We start from the raw sequence: 17,406 nt of genomic DNA on the forward strand, positions 1-17,406 counted from the left end.
TTTAAAATGTACCTAGCCAAGAACACAGTATTCCACATGTCCAACTAGAGAGTATGGTAGCACTGTGGCTCTCTTCATCACACCTAGGATGGTATTAAATTTATCAGTTGCCATTTTACACTGGTGACTGAGATGAATCTAATAGTTTACTAAGAACTTCAGGTCTTTTCCCATAGGAAATGTTCTACCTATTAATCTTATGGAGTTAGTTTTTTAAACTCAAGTATAGAAACGTATGTGCATGTTTATTAAATTTAATCTTAACCTTTTTTTTCTCCATCTCATTGTTCTAGCTTGCCATATATAGTCTTTGGCTATTCTTTCTTTCTCATCTGGTGTGTTAAGCTATCTTTTCTAGCTTTGTCTCATATACACATATGACAACATGCTATTTGCATCTTCATCAGGATCATGGATAAAATTTTTGAGCAACCCACAGCCAAGGATCATTTCCTAGGGTACTTTGCTAGACAGCACTCCCCCCCCTCCCCCGCCCCAGTTGATGTCATCCCTTTAATGATTACTCTTTTGAGTTTAATTTTTCAGCCAGTCCTGAATCTATGTAGTAGTACTATCATTTAGCCCATGTGCCTCCATCTTGTCTCAAAGGCACTTTGTCAGATTCTTTGCTTAGATCTAATTATAGTATGGCTATAGTGTTCCCCAGATCTACCACTTTAGTTACTCTATCAAAAAAAGAGTAGTGAGGTCAGTCTGGTATGATCTGTTTTAGGTTAAATCATGCTGTATTTTAGTGTTCTTTACTACCTTTTCTTTCTTTCTTTTTTCTTTTTCTTTTCTTTTTTTTTTGTGGGGTAATGAGGATTAAGTGACTTGCCCAGAGTCACACAGCTAGTAAGTGTCAAGTGGCTGAGGCCACATTTGAACTCAGGTCCTCCTGAATCCATGGCTGGTGCTTTATCTACTACACCACCTAGCTGCCCCCAAAATGTATTCTTTTTTTGGGGGGTGGTGGTGATGCAATTGGGGTTAAGTGACTTGCCCAAGGTCACACAGCCAGTAAGTGTCAAGTGTCTGAATCCGGATTTGAACTCAGGTCCTTCTGACTCCAGGGCTGGTGCTCTATCCATTGTGCCACCTAGTTGTCCCTACTACCTTTTCTAAGAGCTCACAAACCAACCCTTTAATAACATGTTATAGAATTTTGCTAGTAATGGAAGTCAATAACAAACGTTTATTAAGTGACTACTATGTGCCAGAAATTAGGCTTGTCATACCCTAGTGACACTTCCCTTTTATTAATATGAGGGCATTTTTCTTCTTTATTCCTGATGCACCTTTACCATTCTTAAAAATCTTTTAAAGTTTGCTGCCAGTGGTTGAACAATCACATCTACCGTAGTACTTTTAAGATGTAGTTCATTTAGACTTGGTGACTTGAACTTACCAAGTGCAGCTCAATGTTGTCTGTCTCCTCAGTTATCTTGGGGTTCTACTCCTATACCATTTTTTTTGTTCTGTTCTTCACAGTCAAAAGATCATCTTCCTTAAAATAGAAAACAGGGTCAAAATAAGAGTTGAATTGTTTAGATTATTGCCATCATCCAATAATCATCCTCCTGTCCAACTCGATTAGGGTATGTACCTTCAGTGCCATTCCATCCCTAACCCTCCCTCCATTAAAAAAAAAAATCTGTTCTTTTCCTTTTTAGTGGGGTAAATCTTTCTAGGACCTATGAAGTCCTTCTCTTAGAGTCTTTGTTTACCTTATTTGTCATACTTAGTACATTTTTAAAAATAAAGATTTGAATCTATGGATTTTTATTTCTGGTTCTTCATTTTGATATTACTTCCTGTGACTTTTCTTTAGGTACTCTAGTTCATTCTCTTATTTTATGTGTTTACATAGAGTTTTCTGAATCTGTGGGTTTCATTGCTGGCTCTTTTATTGATTATTGCCTCACATGATCTATTGGTTTACAATTATGTTTATAACAACTTCACAATTGTTTTTAAAAACTATTTTATGAGTGGTTATAATTGTGTTTTTTAGGTTTCATTTTCTTCTCGGATCCCTGTTGCATTTCCCTCTGGGGATGCCAGTTCTCTGAGCAAAAATATTATGATGTACGCTGCTAGAGATGTGACTAACACCCTGTGGCATCAGGAGAAGAATACTGATGATATTATTGGATCCCAACCAAGCTCCAGACATGATAGCATGAATGTGAACATTGCAGTTCCTGTAGTAATGATGGTCTCCAAGCATGTTGATGGATCTTTAAATCAATGGGCAGTTACTTTTGCTGATAAATCTGCCTTTACCACTGTGCTAACTGTATCTCATAAGTTCAGATATTGTGGTCACCGGTTTCACCTCAATGATCTGGCTTGTCATTCAGTTTTGCCATTATTATTAACATCCTCTCATCATAATGCTGTGCTGACACCTGAATCAGATAGTCTTTGGGAGTCAGACTCTACACTAAGTAGAGTCACAGATCCTGTGAAGCATGTTAAAAGCTCATCCAAAGAACCCCTTAGAAATGCAGCCACTCGTACATTCCATGACCCAAATGCGATCTATAGTGAGTTAATTCTGTGGCGTGTAGACCCAATAGGACCTTTGTCATATACTGGGGGAGTATCTGAATTGGCACGAATAAACTCTCTTCACACTTCTGCGTTTTCTAATGTAGCTTGGCTTCCAACTCTTATTCCCAGCTATTGTCTAGGTGAGTGCTATCTTAACATATTTATGTTTTGGGATGATTATTATTTTTATAAAACTCAGAAGAGTTACAAGTCTTTTTTTGTTTAAATATGAATTTTATGATACTTAAAATTATACTTATTAATGTTTTGAATAAAACCTCTTTAGTAGTTATTAAGTTTTTAAAATTTGTTAAGTGTTAACAGTATGCTAAGTATAGGGGCAGCTAGATGGCGCAGTGGATAGAGCACCGGCCCTGGAGTCAGGAGTACCTGAGTTCAAATCCAGCCTCAGACACTTAACACTTACTAGCTGTGTGACCCTGGGCAAGTCACTTAATCCTAATTGCCTCACTAAAAAAAAAAAAAGAAAGAAAAAAAAAAGTATACTAAGTATATAGAATTCAGGTGGTAGGAAAACTTTAAAAATGCATACATTTTTAGCTATTCATCAGTATTTCATTCAGTTTTTAGAAATGTATCAGTTTCTCATGAATCACTTTATGCTGTCACATTATTCTTTTTGTTTTATAATTGCTTATGTTTGTCCAAATATTAATGCGAGGTGTGGTACAATTATTTTAAGAGAGCTGTGCACTAGTATTTATCCCAGGAGTTAAAAAGAAACCATTTGATAATGCAAATATCTTTTTTCTCTCCTCCCCCCCCCCATGTCTTTTTAGGAACATACTGCAATTCTGCTAGTGCTTGTTTTGTTGCTTCTGATGGCAAAAAATTGAGATTATATCAAGCTGTAGTTGATGCCAGAAAGTTGCTCGATGAACTTTCAGACCCAGAATCCTCAGTAAGTTTTCACTGATTTTGGTGGAGGGGGACATGAGGAGAGAGAGTATGTAGATTCCATATTTATGTGTTCTAAAATCCTTCCTTTGTTTAGTCTATATTTGAATATCCTATATATTTGAATATCCTTCATGTGTTTTTTTCTTCATGAACATATGTGTGTCACAATTCATTATTTTTTACAACGTCCATTCAGAGGCACCAAGGGACATTTATAGAAATAATATTCATACATAACATTTATTCGACATTTATTCCACAAACATTTATTCAGGAACTGACATATACAATGTACTGTGCTACTCAGTGAGGGAAAGACAAGACAAAATGTCACAGTTCCTTCTTACAGGGAGCTTATACAAAGTAGATGTAGAAGTGCTTAAACAAATACCATGAATATTTTAAATAAAGGAAGATAGAGGAAATTGGTGCTTTTTCTAAGTACCATGATTTATGTCTCAGATATTACTGTTATCACTCGTAAGCTTCATTTATTTTGCTAAAGATTCACCTGTTGCTCAAATCGTAATCATGCCTTTTATTAATAATTCATATTTGAGAAACAACCGTGTGAGTTAGGTAACTAGAAGGAAACATCCCCAGAGTTGCACAGATAACAAGTGTCTTAAAAAATGTCATTTGAATCCAGGTCTCATTCCAAATCAGATTCTTTGAGCCTCTGTGATGAGCCATTGCTTCTGTGTTATCACCAGCATCTGCCATTGCTCATTCCTTATTACATCTTATCCATCCCCTTTCATAACCAAGCCTTTTGCATGGCTTTTAGATTTGAAACAAGGAAGTCTAGACTTTATTGGTAGTTTTGCTCCTCATATATTGTTCATTTCATTTCTATAAGCATTTATTTGTTGCCCATTTTGTTCTTAGTCTTCTGTACTAGGTACATAGGGGAATACAAAAAAAGTAGAAACCATGGTTCTTGCCCTTGGGTAACTCAAAGTTAAATTGAGAAGGGCCAGGCAAGAAGAGATTGATATTCATTTCACTAAAGCCTCACCTGCAAGATTTGATCCTGGTGCCTTTCCTCTTATGATTATCTGTGATTTATCTTATATACTTTGTTTGTATGCTGTCTCTCCCCCATTAGATAGCGAGCTCCTTGAGAGCAGAGACAGTTATTTTTTTTTTCTTTGTATCCCTATGGCTTATCATAGTGCCCAGCATATATAGTAAGCATTTAATAAATGCTTGTTGACTAATATGAATAAAGAATTTTGTGGCACAAAAGTTAATATGGGGACTATCATAGGTGGGTAATTACTTCTTACTTTACATGTCAACACAATAAAATGCAGTGCTTACTGCTAGTTTATTAAATGATTATTATGGAAAAGTAAAATAGTTCTTGCTTCTATTAATAAGAATGTTACAAATTTTATTACTCTTACTAATGGTAGTGACTTTCTTGCACAATCACCATTATTATTCAGTGAATAGATAGTAAGTTTCTATTGTGTATAAGGTAATTGGATTATCACTGGTAATAACAATATTATGATAAACTTTTAATCAATATCATCTCTTGTTTCAGAAACTTATTGGAGAAGTATTTAATATTGTGAGCCAACAGTCTACTGCTCGACCTGGATGCATTATTGAGCTCGATGCAATAACTAACCAAGTAAATAAATGCTAATGAAATGATGATATAAATATACTTTAAAATTGCTTCTATAAGTATTATTGAGTTTTACTTTCATGTCAATCTTCTTTTATCCCAAGTTTTGATTAGCAACATAGTATAATCCATTAGTGGTTCAGGAATTATTCACTCTTTAGGTTGGGGCTGTGAAACTATTACTTATTGTAAAGGAATTTGGCTTCTGGGAGTAGAATAGCTATGACTTGGGTCCTTCTATTGAGGCTGCATTTAGGCTCAGAATGCATAGTCTTTTCCTATGGAAAGAAAACTAATTTAAAGAACTTTCTCAGTGGGAAGAACCCTGATTTACAGTGTTTTAACTTAAATCACTTGAAAGTTTTTCAGGAAGAGATATATGAAAATACAGGTAGAATAGGGGTTAATTTGAAAATACACATAAACTTTAATATTAATTATGTGACTGTTGATTAGCCTTAAAGACAGAGTTCTGGCCTATCAAAATGGTGAGGCATTTAAAAAAAAGGCAAAGTTATGAAACTTGGTACATGTGATAAAAGATCGACACAAACCTACAATATTATGTGCAGATAAGTGAAATTCCTTAATGATATTCATGTTGTTATGCTTATAATCACAGTAAAGTATTTATGTTATTTGAATTAAAATCAAATTGGTTTAAACTGACATAGTTTTGACTATTTTGGCTATATCCGAACAACTGTATTGGGGGTATTAAGTTAGATACATGCTTTTGGCTAACATAAAAGATATATAAAATTTATTATTTAAAGTAGGCAGCATGATATAATGCTGAGGTTCTTAACCTTGTTTGTGTAATATACCTGTTTGACAGTCCAGTGAGAGCCTATGAACCCCTTCTCTGAATAATGTTCTTACATGAATAAAATGAAATATGGAAGCCAATTCTATCGAAATAGAGTCATCGAAGATTTTTATTTATTTATTTTTGGGTGGGGCAGTGAGGGTTAAGTGACTTGCCCAGGGTCACACAGCTAGTAAGTGTCAAGTGTTTGAGGCTGGGCACTGCGCCACCTAGCTGCCCCCATCAAAGTATGTTTAAAAGAAACTCTGTGGGGGCAGCTAGGTGGCCCAGTGGATAAAGCACCAGCCCTGGATTCAGGAGGACCTGAGTTCAACTCTGGCTTCAGACACTTGACACTTACTAGCTGTGTGACCCTGGGCAAGTCATTTAACCCTCATTGCTCCACAAAAAAAAGAAAGAAAGAAAGAAAGAAAGAAAAAGAAAGTCCCAGACTCCTAGGTTAAGAATCCCCCTGGTCTAGAGAGGCTTGGACTAATTAGGCACTAATATCCTGTGATCCCGTAGAAGTTCAGAAAAGGAGATCATGAAAAATTTGATAGAAAGATATCTACTCACTAGCCAAGGACAAAATTGTATTCCTGTGAACTTCATGGAATAATGAGAGTGATTGAGTTTTTAAAAAATAAATATTTTGATTATCAGTATGCAAACATAGGATTCCTAAGGATTAAAATAATCTGAAAGCTCAGTCCCAGGGGCTGAGTGGGCAGTTGTTCATACAGACTGGCATCGTGAACCACAGTGCTAGATTTGGAGTCAGGAAGAGCTGAGTCCCCCCAACCTTTTTTGCATACATGTGAGAATGATTTTCTAAAAAGGAAAGAATCATTACTGTTATCTATTAAATTAGCTAAAACTTTCTTGAATGTACTGTCTTAAAAAGTTTTAAGCTCCATCTTATTTATCTTTTATATATGACCTACCTATCTTAATCAATATTACTATGATAATAATAATAATAATTATAATTTATATAACCATCCCTTATGTGGCAGGGACTAGGCTAAATGTTTTAGAAATATTTTTTTCATTTGATCCTCAGAGTGATCCCAGGATGCAAAAATAACAACAATAATAATAGCAAACATTTATATGGCACTTATTGTGTGATAGGCACTTTACAATTATCGTCTCATTTGATCTTCACAACAACCCTGCAAAGTAGGTACTATCGTCATCCCCATTTTACAGTTGAGGAAACAGATAAAAAGAGCTTAAGTGCCTAGTCTCTGAGATGGTATTTGAACTCAGGTCTTCCTGTCTCCAGTCCCAGTACTCTACCCACTGAGGTCCCTAGCTATCTTTATATAATACCAGGAAAGTATTAGTAATAATCACAAGAGGATTCTTTTTATTCTGCTTTTAGAGAACTATTCTCGACTACATTGGAATTCAGGTGAGGTAAAGGGTGAAAAGAGAGATGTCTTTCTTCCTTTCCCACTTTGCCAGCTAGTAAGCCCTCCCCTTTGCCACTAACCAGCTGCGTTCTCCCCTCTAAAGGGGAAGGAGGGTGAGTTCAATGGTAGGAATAGTATTTCTCTCTCTCTCTCTCTCTCTCTCTCTCTCTCTCTCTCTCTCCTTTTCTTTAGCCCAGCGTTATAGTTACAAATTAAAGAATTCTTGTACATACTATCAGGGGATAAATACTTCATTTGTCCTCTGTAGCTGTAGACTTAGTCCAGGTGACCCTGTACTTGTAAACAGAGTTTGAATTTAGGATTAAGTCTCTCAAGATGCTTGCCACCAAATGTCCGTCCTAGAAGAGAGTACTCTCATGAGGATAGAACTTGACACCCTAGATGTAGCCCTGGTAAAGTCTAAGACCTCACTTGTAGTTATACCCTTTCTCTGAATTTGGGGGAACTTAACTAGGTTAGAGAAATATTGATATACTTGGTGCTGAAAGAGCCTTCTTTTTTCTTCTTCATCTTATGTAGCTCCTCAAGATTTAGAGATATTTCAGTATCCTTGGTTAACTTATGCCATTATCTCAGCTGCCCTGGGAAATATTCCCACATCTTTCCACTGGAGAATAGCAATCCATCATTTTGGGAGTAACAACTCAAAATAAGAGAATCTGAAACACAAAGGGATTTTTCAGACTGTTACTTTTAATATTGAGTGGATTGGTATTTTTTTCCTTGATACATGTTGCGGATGATCCTTGACAGTCTTTGGTTAGATCCAGTTTCCTTCACTCTACAAGATGCCCTTTTGTCTCCTTAGTATTAAAAGATCTAAATCAGGTTTACTCTTCACCTGGTACCTGCAAACTCATCTTTAGTGTATTATATAAATTGTGCTCAAGGCATGTACATCCTTTCCCTTTCATAGTCAACCTTAGAGCAGAGCACTAAGTATGATGAGACTTCTAAAGCTTTCAGGCTTATATTTTTGTGGCTAGAAATACCATCAGGTTCTTTTCACTGAGGCAGCCAAAGGAACTGAATATGCATATATGGCAGTCAGTGGCAGAGAGCTATACAGGCCTTCTTTCTGTCCTTAAGAGACTGGATGACCCAAAAGACCCTTCTATACATAGCTCAAGAAGTAATAGCTATTATCTTCATGCTGTAAGCCACAAGGAATACTTTGAACTCAAAGTTAGAAATATGAAAGTGACCAGATATACTAAGTACTGTGTTTGACTTTCTCTAGGTGGTCTCTAGAAAGTAAGTGCTGGAAGGGGTCTGATTCAACATTTTCATTTTACAGATAAGGAGACGAGGTCCAGAGATTAAGTGACTTGACCAAGGTCACACAGGTAGTAAATAGCAGAACTAGGATCTGAACTCTAAACCAAGATCTATACAGTTTTTTCCCAAATTGGAAATACTTATTTGGCAAGGGAGTTGAGAACATTTTGTGTAAAAATCCCAGTACAAAACTAACAGGGTCTTGGTTTCCCTAGCTGCCCTTTAACCAAGTTATACTATACCTCATCATTTATCTAAGGTACCTTAGGGCCATTTTTCTCTAACAAGATGAAGGGAACTTCAGGTTCCCAGGTACCAACTCAGGCAGCAGAACTCATGACTTGGAACTAAAAGGGACTGGAGGCAACCATTCTCAAATGGCGAATCTTCAGAAAGGTCAAAAAAGCCATTATTCCATTACCTGTTCTTTTTAGCTCAGTGTAGGTACAGAAGAAGGTACACATAACAGCTTTCCCTTTAGGCTAGTCATAAACTGGGCTGTCTTTGGTCTCAGTGTCTAATTAATAGAACTAAAGGGGATCAATATCTCCTTAGTCTTCTGAGAGACTCTGGAAAACAAAGTTCTTTATCCTTTTTCTTTTCCTGTTTAGCAAATCACCAAGTTAGGAGGCAAAAAGTTCACCCCTTCTTCATGGACAAAATTGAAATCTAGTCCTGAACAATTTATTAACTGTCCCTCGACAGAAGAAGTTTACTTAATTTTCACAGTGGGTAATCCAACAGGAGATGTCTGGATCTGTCAGAACCACTATAGACTTTCTTGATTCTTGAATTTCCAAGGACTGCATACATATATTCAGTAAATGAGGGATATCAGAAATATGTCATTACTCTAAGGGAAATAATGAGCTGCCCTGTCTCTGTCTTAGAAATCTTTAAATGCTCAGGTTGTATTCAGCTTCAGATTCTGGGATATAGCCTTATTTTTTTCCTCCTGAATGAGGAATTTGTCAAACTATTAACTAAGTGTAGAATTGTTTCCCTTTCAAAATAAGAGATGAGATCCAAAATCTCATTTTATCCCCAGTTGGTAGAAATCTTGTCTTTTTATGTCAATATTGTGTGTGTGTGTGTGTGTGTGTGTGTTTTCAGTAGAAGGTGGGTAGGTCCGAAGTACAAAAATAGTAACTTTTTTTTTTGGTGTTTATAGTGTGGCTCAAATACACAATTACTTCATGTTTTTCAAGAAGATTTCATAATAGGATATAAACCACTTAAGGGGGACATGGAACAGAAGGAAACAGAGATATTTTTCCAACCATCTCAAGGTACCTTCAGATAATTTTGAGAAAAAAAGTTTACAGTATATATGTATGGCCTTTATAAAATATTAGAAATCTCTGGAATGATTTATGACACATACACTAAATAATTTGGTTAAAATGGCTTTAATCTTGGCCAATGAGCAGATTATTTATATCAGTACTGCCCCTCTATCAAGGACAATCTTATTTATTGAAATAAAATTAAAACTGATAAAGTATGGAGTAGTGGAGAGATTATTACCTAAGAGACAGAAATTTCAAGTTCTTGTCTCCCTCTTAAGTTTTTAGGTTTTTGCTTTGTTCAGTTTAATACAACCAATACGTATTTAGTGCCTACTCTGATATGTACAAGGTATTTGTATACAAAGATGAAAAATAGTATTGTCCTTGCCCCAAAATAACAATTTGCATTCATACAGTGCTTTAAGTTTTACATAGCACTTAACTTGAGAAGACTACTCTAAGGTTTGTAATATAAGTATTACTCTCATTTTGTAGAGGTCTTCTCAGCTTATATCCTCAATATTTTTCACATTTGTTGCCTTTTCTCCACTCATTGAAATATTCTAAAAGCCTGTATGCTGTCCTGTTTCTAGCTTCTCTCTATTCTAGTTCATTGTTTACCTATCTTCCAGAATAATCTTTCCTAATACACAGGTCTCAGAAGACTTTAGTGGAGGCTGTTGCATTTTAGATAAAATACAAATTCAAACCGGTGTTTGAGGCCTTCTGCAGGCTTCATCCTTATGGGAGGTAACATGTAGTAATGGATAGAAAGCTGGACCTTGGAATCAGGAAGGAGCTGGGTTTCACCCACTTTGACCTTTCTTTGCTTCAATTTCCTCACTGAGGGATTGGACTTGATGGCCTCTAAGGTCTCTTCCTTCTCTAAATCTATGGTCCTACTTTTCTAGGCTTATTTCACATAACTCCCCTTAATACACTTTTCCATTATAATCAGACCTGATTGCTAGCTATTCCTCAATCGTATCTTGCTGTCTCCTGATTCTCTTCATTCTCATAGCCTAAAATGCACATTTTCTTAATTTGGAGTTTAAATCCTCAAAACACACTCCCTTTCCATAATTTCCTATTGAAATGATCTTTTTTGGAGGCTCACCTCCAGTATCATCTCCTCCATAAAGTCTTCTCTGATTTCTACCTCTTCAGATTTTCTAGAGTTCTTTGACTAGGTTTCCTTTTTTCCCCTTCACATCCCATGATTTATTAATTATATTAATTTCTGTACCTTTGTATTCTTTTCTTGTAGAGGCTGTATCATTTTCCATTTTTGTATCCTTGGTGCCTAGTGCAGAATAAATGGGCACTTGAGAGATGTTTAAGGATTTATTGATTTGAATGATAGTTTGACCTCACATCAAAGGCACTTGGGCAAGACTTTGATAACTAAGGAGGTGTTTTTTTTTTTAAATTCATCCTCCTGTTTGACATTCTTTTTGAAAAAAGGCCTTAATTTTTTGAGATTTAATGAAATAAAAAGTTATGTCCACAAATATTAGTCTTTCATGAGACTACATCAATTTGTTTTTTAAGGCCCATTCATTGTCCTCTTGTGTATAATATCACTGATATTTGTTTTTTTTAAAGTTTTGAAAGCATATTAATGAAGGATCTCTTTACTTCACTGATAGGATATCGTCCACCACCTTTTTCAGAAAAGTTCTTTCTTGTAGTAATTGAAAAAGACAGTAATAATTATTCTATTCTTCACATGTGGCATCTTCATCTTAAATCTGTACAAGCATGTTTAGGTGAGTAATTATAATTCTATAGTTACACCTTGTGAAATTAATTTTTGTTATGAGTGTATTTCATTAGATAATTCTTTAAAGCAGAAGTTCTTTACCTGGCATCCATGAACTACTTTTTAATATCATGCTAATTATATTTTATTATAATTGGCTTCCTTTGTAATCCTATTTTATTTTATCCATTAAAAATGTCATTTTGAAAAAAAAAAAGTCCTTTTGAAGATTTCATAAGCTTTACCAGACTTCCAGAGCGGTTCATGACATAAAAAAGTGAAGAATTTCTGCATTAAAGATTGTAAGAAGTATAAATTGAACAACTGAATAGAAGCAAATTTTTTGTAGCAAACTTTTAATTATGAAAATAATATACTGAATTATTATTTTTGGGGGGCGGGGCATTGAGGGTTAAGTGACTTGCCCAGGGTCACACAGCTATTAAGTGTCAAGTGGCTGAGGTCGGATTTGAATTCAGGTCCTCCTGAATACAGGGCTGATGCTTTATCCACTATGCCACCTAGCTGCCCCGAGACTGAATTCTTGATGGAAGAAATTAAAATATGTCTAAAAGGAAGTCATTCCATGTACTTATAAATATTTTAATGGACATTACTAGAATTAATATCATATTTTCAGGTTATTAATGCACCATCAATGGAATCACTAAAAGAATAACAAAGTTGTAGGTCTGAACTTTTTTATAATTATTCTGGCATAACTGTATACTTAATAATTGCTTCTACAAATATTAACAAAAGTTAATTTACAGAATACCAGGATTATAACATTAATAATTTTTCTTCACCATGTCAGCTTTCTAAGTAATATTAATCAATTTTAAGATGAGGAAGTCTATAATGTGGAGTTCATAGAAATTGGCATATATATTTTCTTTTAAATAGATCTTTCTTTAGGAGCAAATTAAGAGCCACATAACTCTCACAATTTGATTCATTCAATCAACGGTTTCATTTTTGGCTTCGTATCTCTTCAGTACCCCAAGAATTAAGTCTAATTTTAAACTATTAACATTTCAGAATTCTTTTTGATATTATTTAAAAAGGGACAGTAATATGTAGTGACAGGACCATATGGAGTCTGGAAGACCAGGCTTCATATCCTACATCTGATACTTACTAGTTATAAAATCTTGGGAGAATCAGTTAATCACTCTGTACCTTAGTTTCTTCATCTATTAAGTGAATGGAACAGTACCTGTAGTACCATTATGAATCTTACAGGGTTATTGTGAAATAATATAAATCAAGTCAGCAAGCAATTATCAGGCACCACCTATGGGCCAGGTACCATGTTATATTGGATTTAAGGAAAAGTAAAAACAGTCCCTGCCCCCAAGGACCTAACAAACAGTCTAATGTGGAAAAAGATGTGCAAACAACTATGTGAAACCTATACACAGACACACATTTCTATATATATGATTGCCACAGAGGGAAGAAATAAGCATTAAGGGGAAGACTGGGAAAAGCTTATTTTAGAAGGCAGAATTTTAGGTGAGACTTGAAGTTAGGGAAAGAAGGAATCATAGACAAGGAAAGAAGGAATTCTGGGCATGGGGACAGCCAGTGATAATTCACAGTCAGGACAAAGACTGTCTCATCCAAGAATAACAAGGATGCCAGTGTCACTGGAGGGGAGTCAGGTATCAAAATACTAGAAAAGTTGGAAGGAGCCAGGTTATGAAGAACTTTCAAAGCCAAAATGAGGACTTGAGGTAATAGGGGAACCACTGGAGGTTTTTGAATAAAGGAGTGACATAGTTATACCTTTAATTTGATTGCTGAGTAGAGTGGGGAGAGCCTTGAGCCAAAGAATAGAACTAGAAGACAAGTTCAATTGTTCAGGCCTGGGGACATGAGGGCCTGGACCAGGGTAGTAGAAGTGGCAGAGGAGAGAAGTTACATAGGTAGAATTGACAAGACTTGGCAACAGATGAGATGGAGATGGGGGGTGCAGACTGTGAGAGGAAGAGTCATGGATAACACCTGGATTGCAAACTTAGGGTAACTGGGAGGACAGTGGTGCCTTTGACAGTAACAGGGAAGTTACGAGGAAGGGGAGGGTTTTGGAGAAGAGATAATGAGTTCAATTTTGGAAAGGTTTAGTTTGAGAAATCTCCCAGACATCCAGTTTGAGGTGTCCAGTAGACATTTAGAGATGTCTGGAAAGGTTGGGGCTGGAGAAATCTGAGAATCATTTTCTTAGAGATGATAATTGTGCCCATGGGAGCTGATAAGATCACCAAGTAAAATAGCTTAAAACAGAGGTTCCCAAACTTTGTTGATTTGTGAACACATAGAGTTTCAATAATTTTTTTTGTGGTGTCTCTAGACCAAAAGAGATACCTAATAGTTCTGTTTATTAAGTAGTAGTTCTAAACCCTTAATATGTATTTATGTCCTAACATTTTGGTAGCTATTTAAAAAAATACTTATAGATTGAAAGAAAAAATTTATATCATTCTTTAAAAACCATGGCTATTTATTAATGGGATGTATGTGCCTGTTGGGCACTACACAGCTTTTCAGAAGTTGGAATCAGATAGAATATCTCCTGTCATTTCCTGTTCCACGTTGATTTTTTGTAGAATTTGCTTTTAATCATAGCAACCACTGAAAACCCAGCATTGCAAAAATCTGACCTCTTAAATGAGGAAGTTCCAGCAATTACTGACTTTATTGAAAGTACAAGTAAAGAGAAACATCTTCAAACATTGGAGAATGTCATGTGGCACAACCCAACAGACATTGAGTATCCCCGTGTGTCCAGCAGTGTAGAGTTTTGAAACTTCAAGCATAGAGGAGAAGAGAAGAGGGCATGGGACACAGGTAGTGGGTGTGACCTGAATGAAGTGTCAACAGAGGATGTTGTAAAGGCATCTTCAATGGGAGGAATACCAGGAAAGAACAGTGACATGAAAACCTAATGACAATAGTGCATCAGGGAAAAGAGGGTGGTCAGCAATGTCAGTCTACAGAGATGTCCAGAAAGATGGATGGAGGAAAGGTGACTATATTTGGTGATTAAAAAGTCACTGGAAACTTTGTAGAAAGCAATTTCAATTGAATGAAGATTTTGGAAGTGAGACTAGAGAGTTAAAGAGAGTAAGAAAAAGGAAGTGGAGTCAGTTAAGGTGTGTATGTTGAAATCTACCAGGATGAAGTTAGGAACTATAGAGGAAAGATGAACCAAGCACTAACCTAATAAGGGGAAAAAGGGAAGTGTACTTATTGGAGGTGAGTAGATAATTGGTACTAGAATATTGTTTGGGTGATAAATATGAATTTTTTTTTTTGGTGAGGCAATTGGGGTTAAGTGACTTGTCCAGGGTTACACAGCTAGTAAGTGTTAAGTGTCTGAGACTGGATTTGAACTCAGGTCCTCCTGCCTCCAGGGCCGGTGCTCTATCCACTGTACCACCTAGCTGCCTGCGATAAATATGAATTTAACGAACCTCAAAGGGGAGAGGTTATGGGATGATGCACGGAGAGTGTGGAAGTTGCAAAGGGAACAAGAAGCATTCTGACTCCCTCACCATGACTATGAGTGGGCAGCAGGCTGGCTAGGCATGTGGAGAAGTAGGCAGTGGTGTTATGAATGAAAATGCAACTAGTACCAGAAAGGGTGGCCAGGTGTGTGCCATCCTCACACTGAGCTAGGTCTTAGTGAATATAAGAAGATTGAAGGAAGAAAAAGGTTTAAGATGAAAGCACATTTGTTACCCATGGAGCACCTGCTCCATATATAAGGTATGTAAAGTGTTATTGCAAAATTTAAAGTGCTGTGTAGTCAGTTATCTTCGTTAATGTTTGTAATTCAATTTTGACTAAATCTGATCCAAGTTAAGAATTTCGAATTTTAAATCAGATAACATTTTGTAGGTTCCCTTTATGGTTGGTTCCATGCTTTGTAGTGAATAGAAGCCTTTCTGGTCAGTTTTTTCCTTTTTGAGACAGTGCAAATCTTCTAATTCTGCCTGAATCCCCAGCATTTGATTTTGGGCTTTTGAGCTATATTGGCTTCACAGAGAAAGGAGATTCTTGATAGGTGATTCAGGATTAGTGAGGCAGTTTGGTACACTAGAAAGAGCACTAGATTTGGAGTCAAGAATCTGGGTTCAAATCTTGCTTCTGTCCCATAACTATCTGAGTGACCTGAGGCAAGTCATGTAACCTCCATGGGCCTGTAAGGTTTCTTCTAGTTCTTTATGAATTATGATCCTGTGAAAGCAATCCTCATTAAATATTAAAGCACCTATTGTGCCAGGTACCTGGTTAGTCCTTAGGAGAGATACAAAGATAAATAAGATTCAAAGAGTTAGGGGTTAGGAGACCTGGGTTTTCTGACTGGCTCTGAGGCTGACTCTGTGACATTGGGCAAATGTAATTTACCAAGGCATTAACTCACATTCTTTAACATAGCAACAATAACTGTCCCATGTAGTTACTGTGTAACCTTTTTTTTTCTTTTTCAAAGTACATTTTATGAGTATTATTTTAAACCTCTGTGTTTCACTTTTATCATCTGCAGAATGAGGATTTTAACTTTTAAGATCCTTTGCTATTTAAAAATTTTCTAGTACTGTTGTTCTGTCCTGACACTATCCCTGTGAGGGAGGGGGGACTTACCCGATCATAAATTTAGATTTGGGAGTAAACTTAAAAGATTACTTAGTCCAACACCTTTGTTTTATAAAAGAAGAAACTGGCCTAGAGAGATAAAGAACTTTCCAACCAAAGGTTGCACAAGTCATAAGTAGTACAGCTTAGATTTGAGGTCTTGGTCCTCTGACACCCAATTCAATGCCCCTGATTCTGTGCCATGCTAATGCTTAAAAAACATGCAAATGACTAAGAGGTGAGTATCAGGTTATTGAGTCAAAGTGGTAATCCAGAATTAGACTATGAGCCTTGGAATAGTTGAAAGTTTTCTTTATTCCCGAAATACTTTAAAGGGGATGGAGTACTAAATGTTTTTGTGCTTCATATTGGTGAATCTAATTAAAATGTGCATTTTTTTTTAATCCCAAAGCTAAAACTGAAATTTCTTCATCGGAGACTCTACTTACAGTACCTGGGCAAAAAACCATAGATTCTTCTCCAGAAACTTCTCCTAGTATAAGTTCTATGCCACATTCTTCATCTATTGCTAATCTCCAGACTGCTAGCAAACTCATTCTGAGTTCTAGTCTTGTCTATAGTCAACCGCTTGACCTTCCAGAGGGAGTTGAAGTAATTAGAGCAACACCTTCAGCAGGTATTTTAGTTTTCGTTACCTACTTTGCTTGATAGTGTTTTTTTGGTGATTGTGATGGACTTATTTTGTGTTTATATATGGCATGTTATATTGTTGCAAAGCTTCATGATCTACTGATAGAAGTATTTCCCTCCTGCCAGATGATATTTTCTACCTTTTATTAACAATAATTTTCTAAAATAAATTTTATTAGCTTAAGTGAAATTAAATTGGTTAAGATGAGAACAGCTTACCCTATTTTAGTTTTTTATGTTAGGATGACCATAATAATATAGAATAATATTTTTTGGTTAAAAAATGTGAACACTGGATTTATCTCTTCATGCCTCTTATTCTGTTGGAGTAAGATTTTCATCTTAGACATATACAATATACATAAACATGTTTTATTAGATAAATTATCCCCTAATTAATTTGTCCTAGGTTAATGCTG

At 36.0% G+C, this 17,406-nt stretch overlaps 1 protein-coding gene across 3 annotated transcripts in view; it reads left to right on the top strand.

Annotated features, from left to right (window-relative positions):
• The window catches only part of DMXL2 (Dmx like 2), a 161,489-nt gene that overhangs the window by 72,270 nt on the left and 71,813 nt on the right, over positions 1-17,406 (top strand). For all 3 annotated transcript variants that reach the window (XM_043990151.1, XM_043990152.1, XM_043990153.1), the window contains exons 12-17: positions 2,015-2,696; positions 3,357-3,478; positions 5,030-5,119; positions 9,813-9,930; positions 11,580-11,699; positions 16,749-16,973. In XM_043990151.1, coding sequence (XP_043846086.1) covers positions 2,015-2,696; positions 3,357-3,478; positions 5,030-5,119; positions 9,813-9,930; positions 11,580-11,699; positions 16,749-16,973 — 1,357 coding nt within the window. The remainder of the gene's footprint in view (positions 1-2,014; positions 2,697-3,356; positions 3,479-5,029; positions 5,120-9,812; positions 9,931-11,579; positions 11,700-16,748; positions 16,974-17,406) is intronic.

The sequence above is a fragment of the Dromiciops gliroides genome, chromosome 2 (genome assembly GCF_019393635.1).
Source record: "Dromiciops gliroides isolate mDroGli1 chromosome 2, mDroGli1.pri, whole genome shotgun sequence".
Taxonomy (NCBI): domain Eukaryota; kingdom Metazoa; phylum Chordata; class Mammalia; order Microbiotheria; family Microbiotheriidae; genus Dromiciops; species Dromiciops gliroides.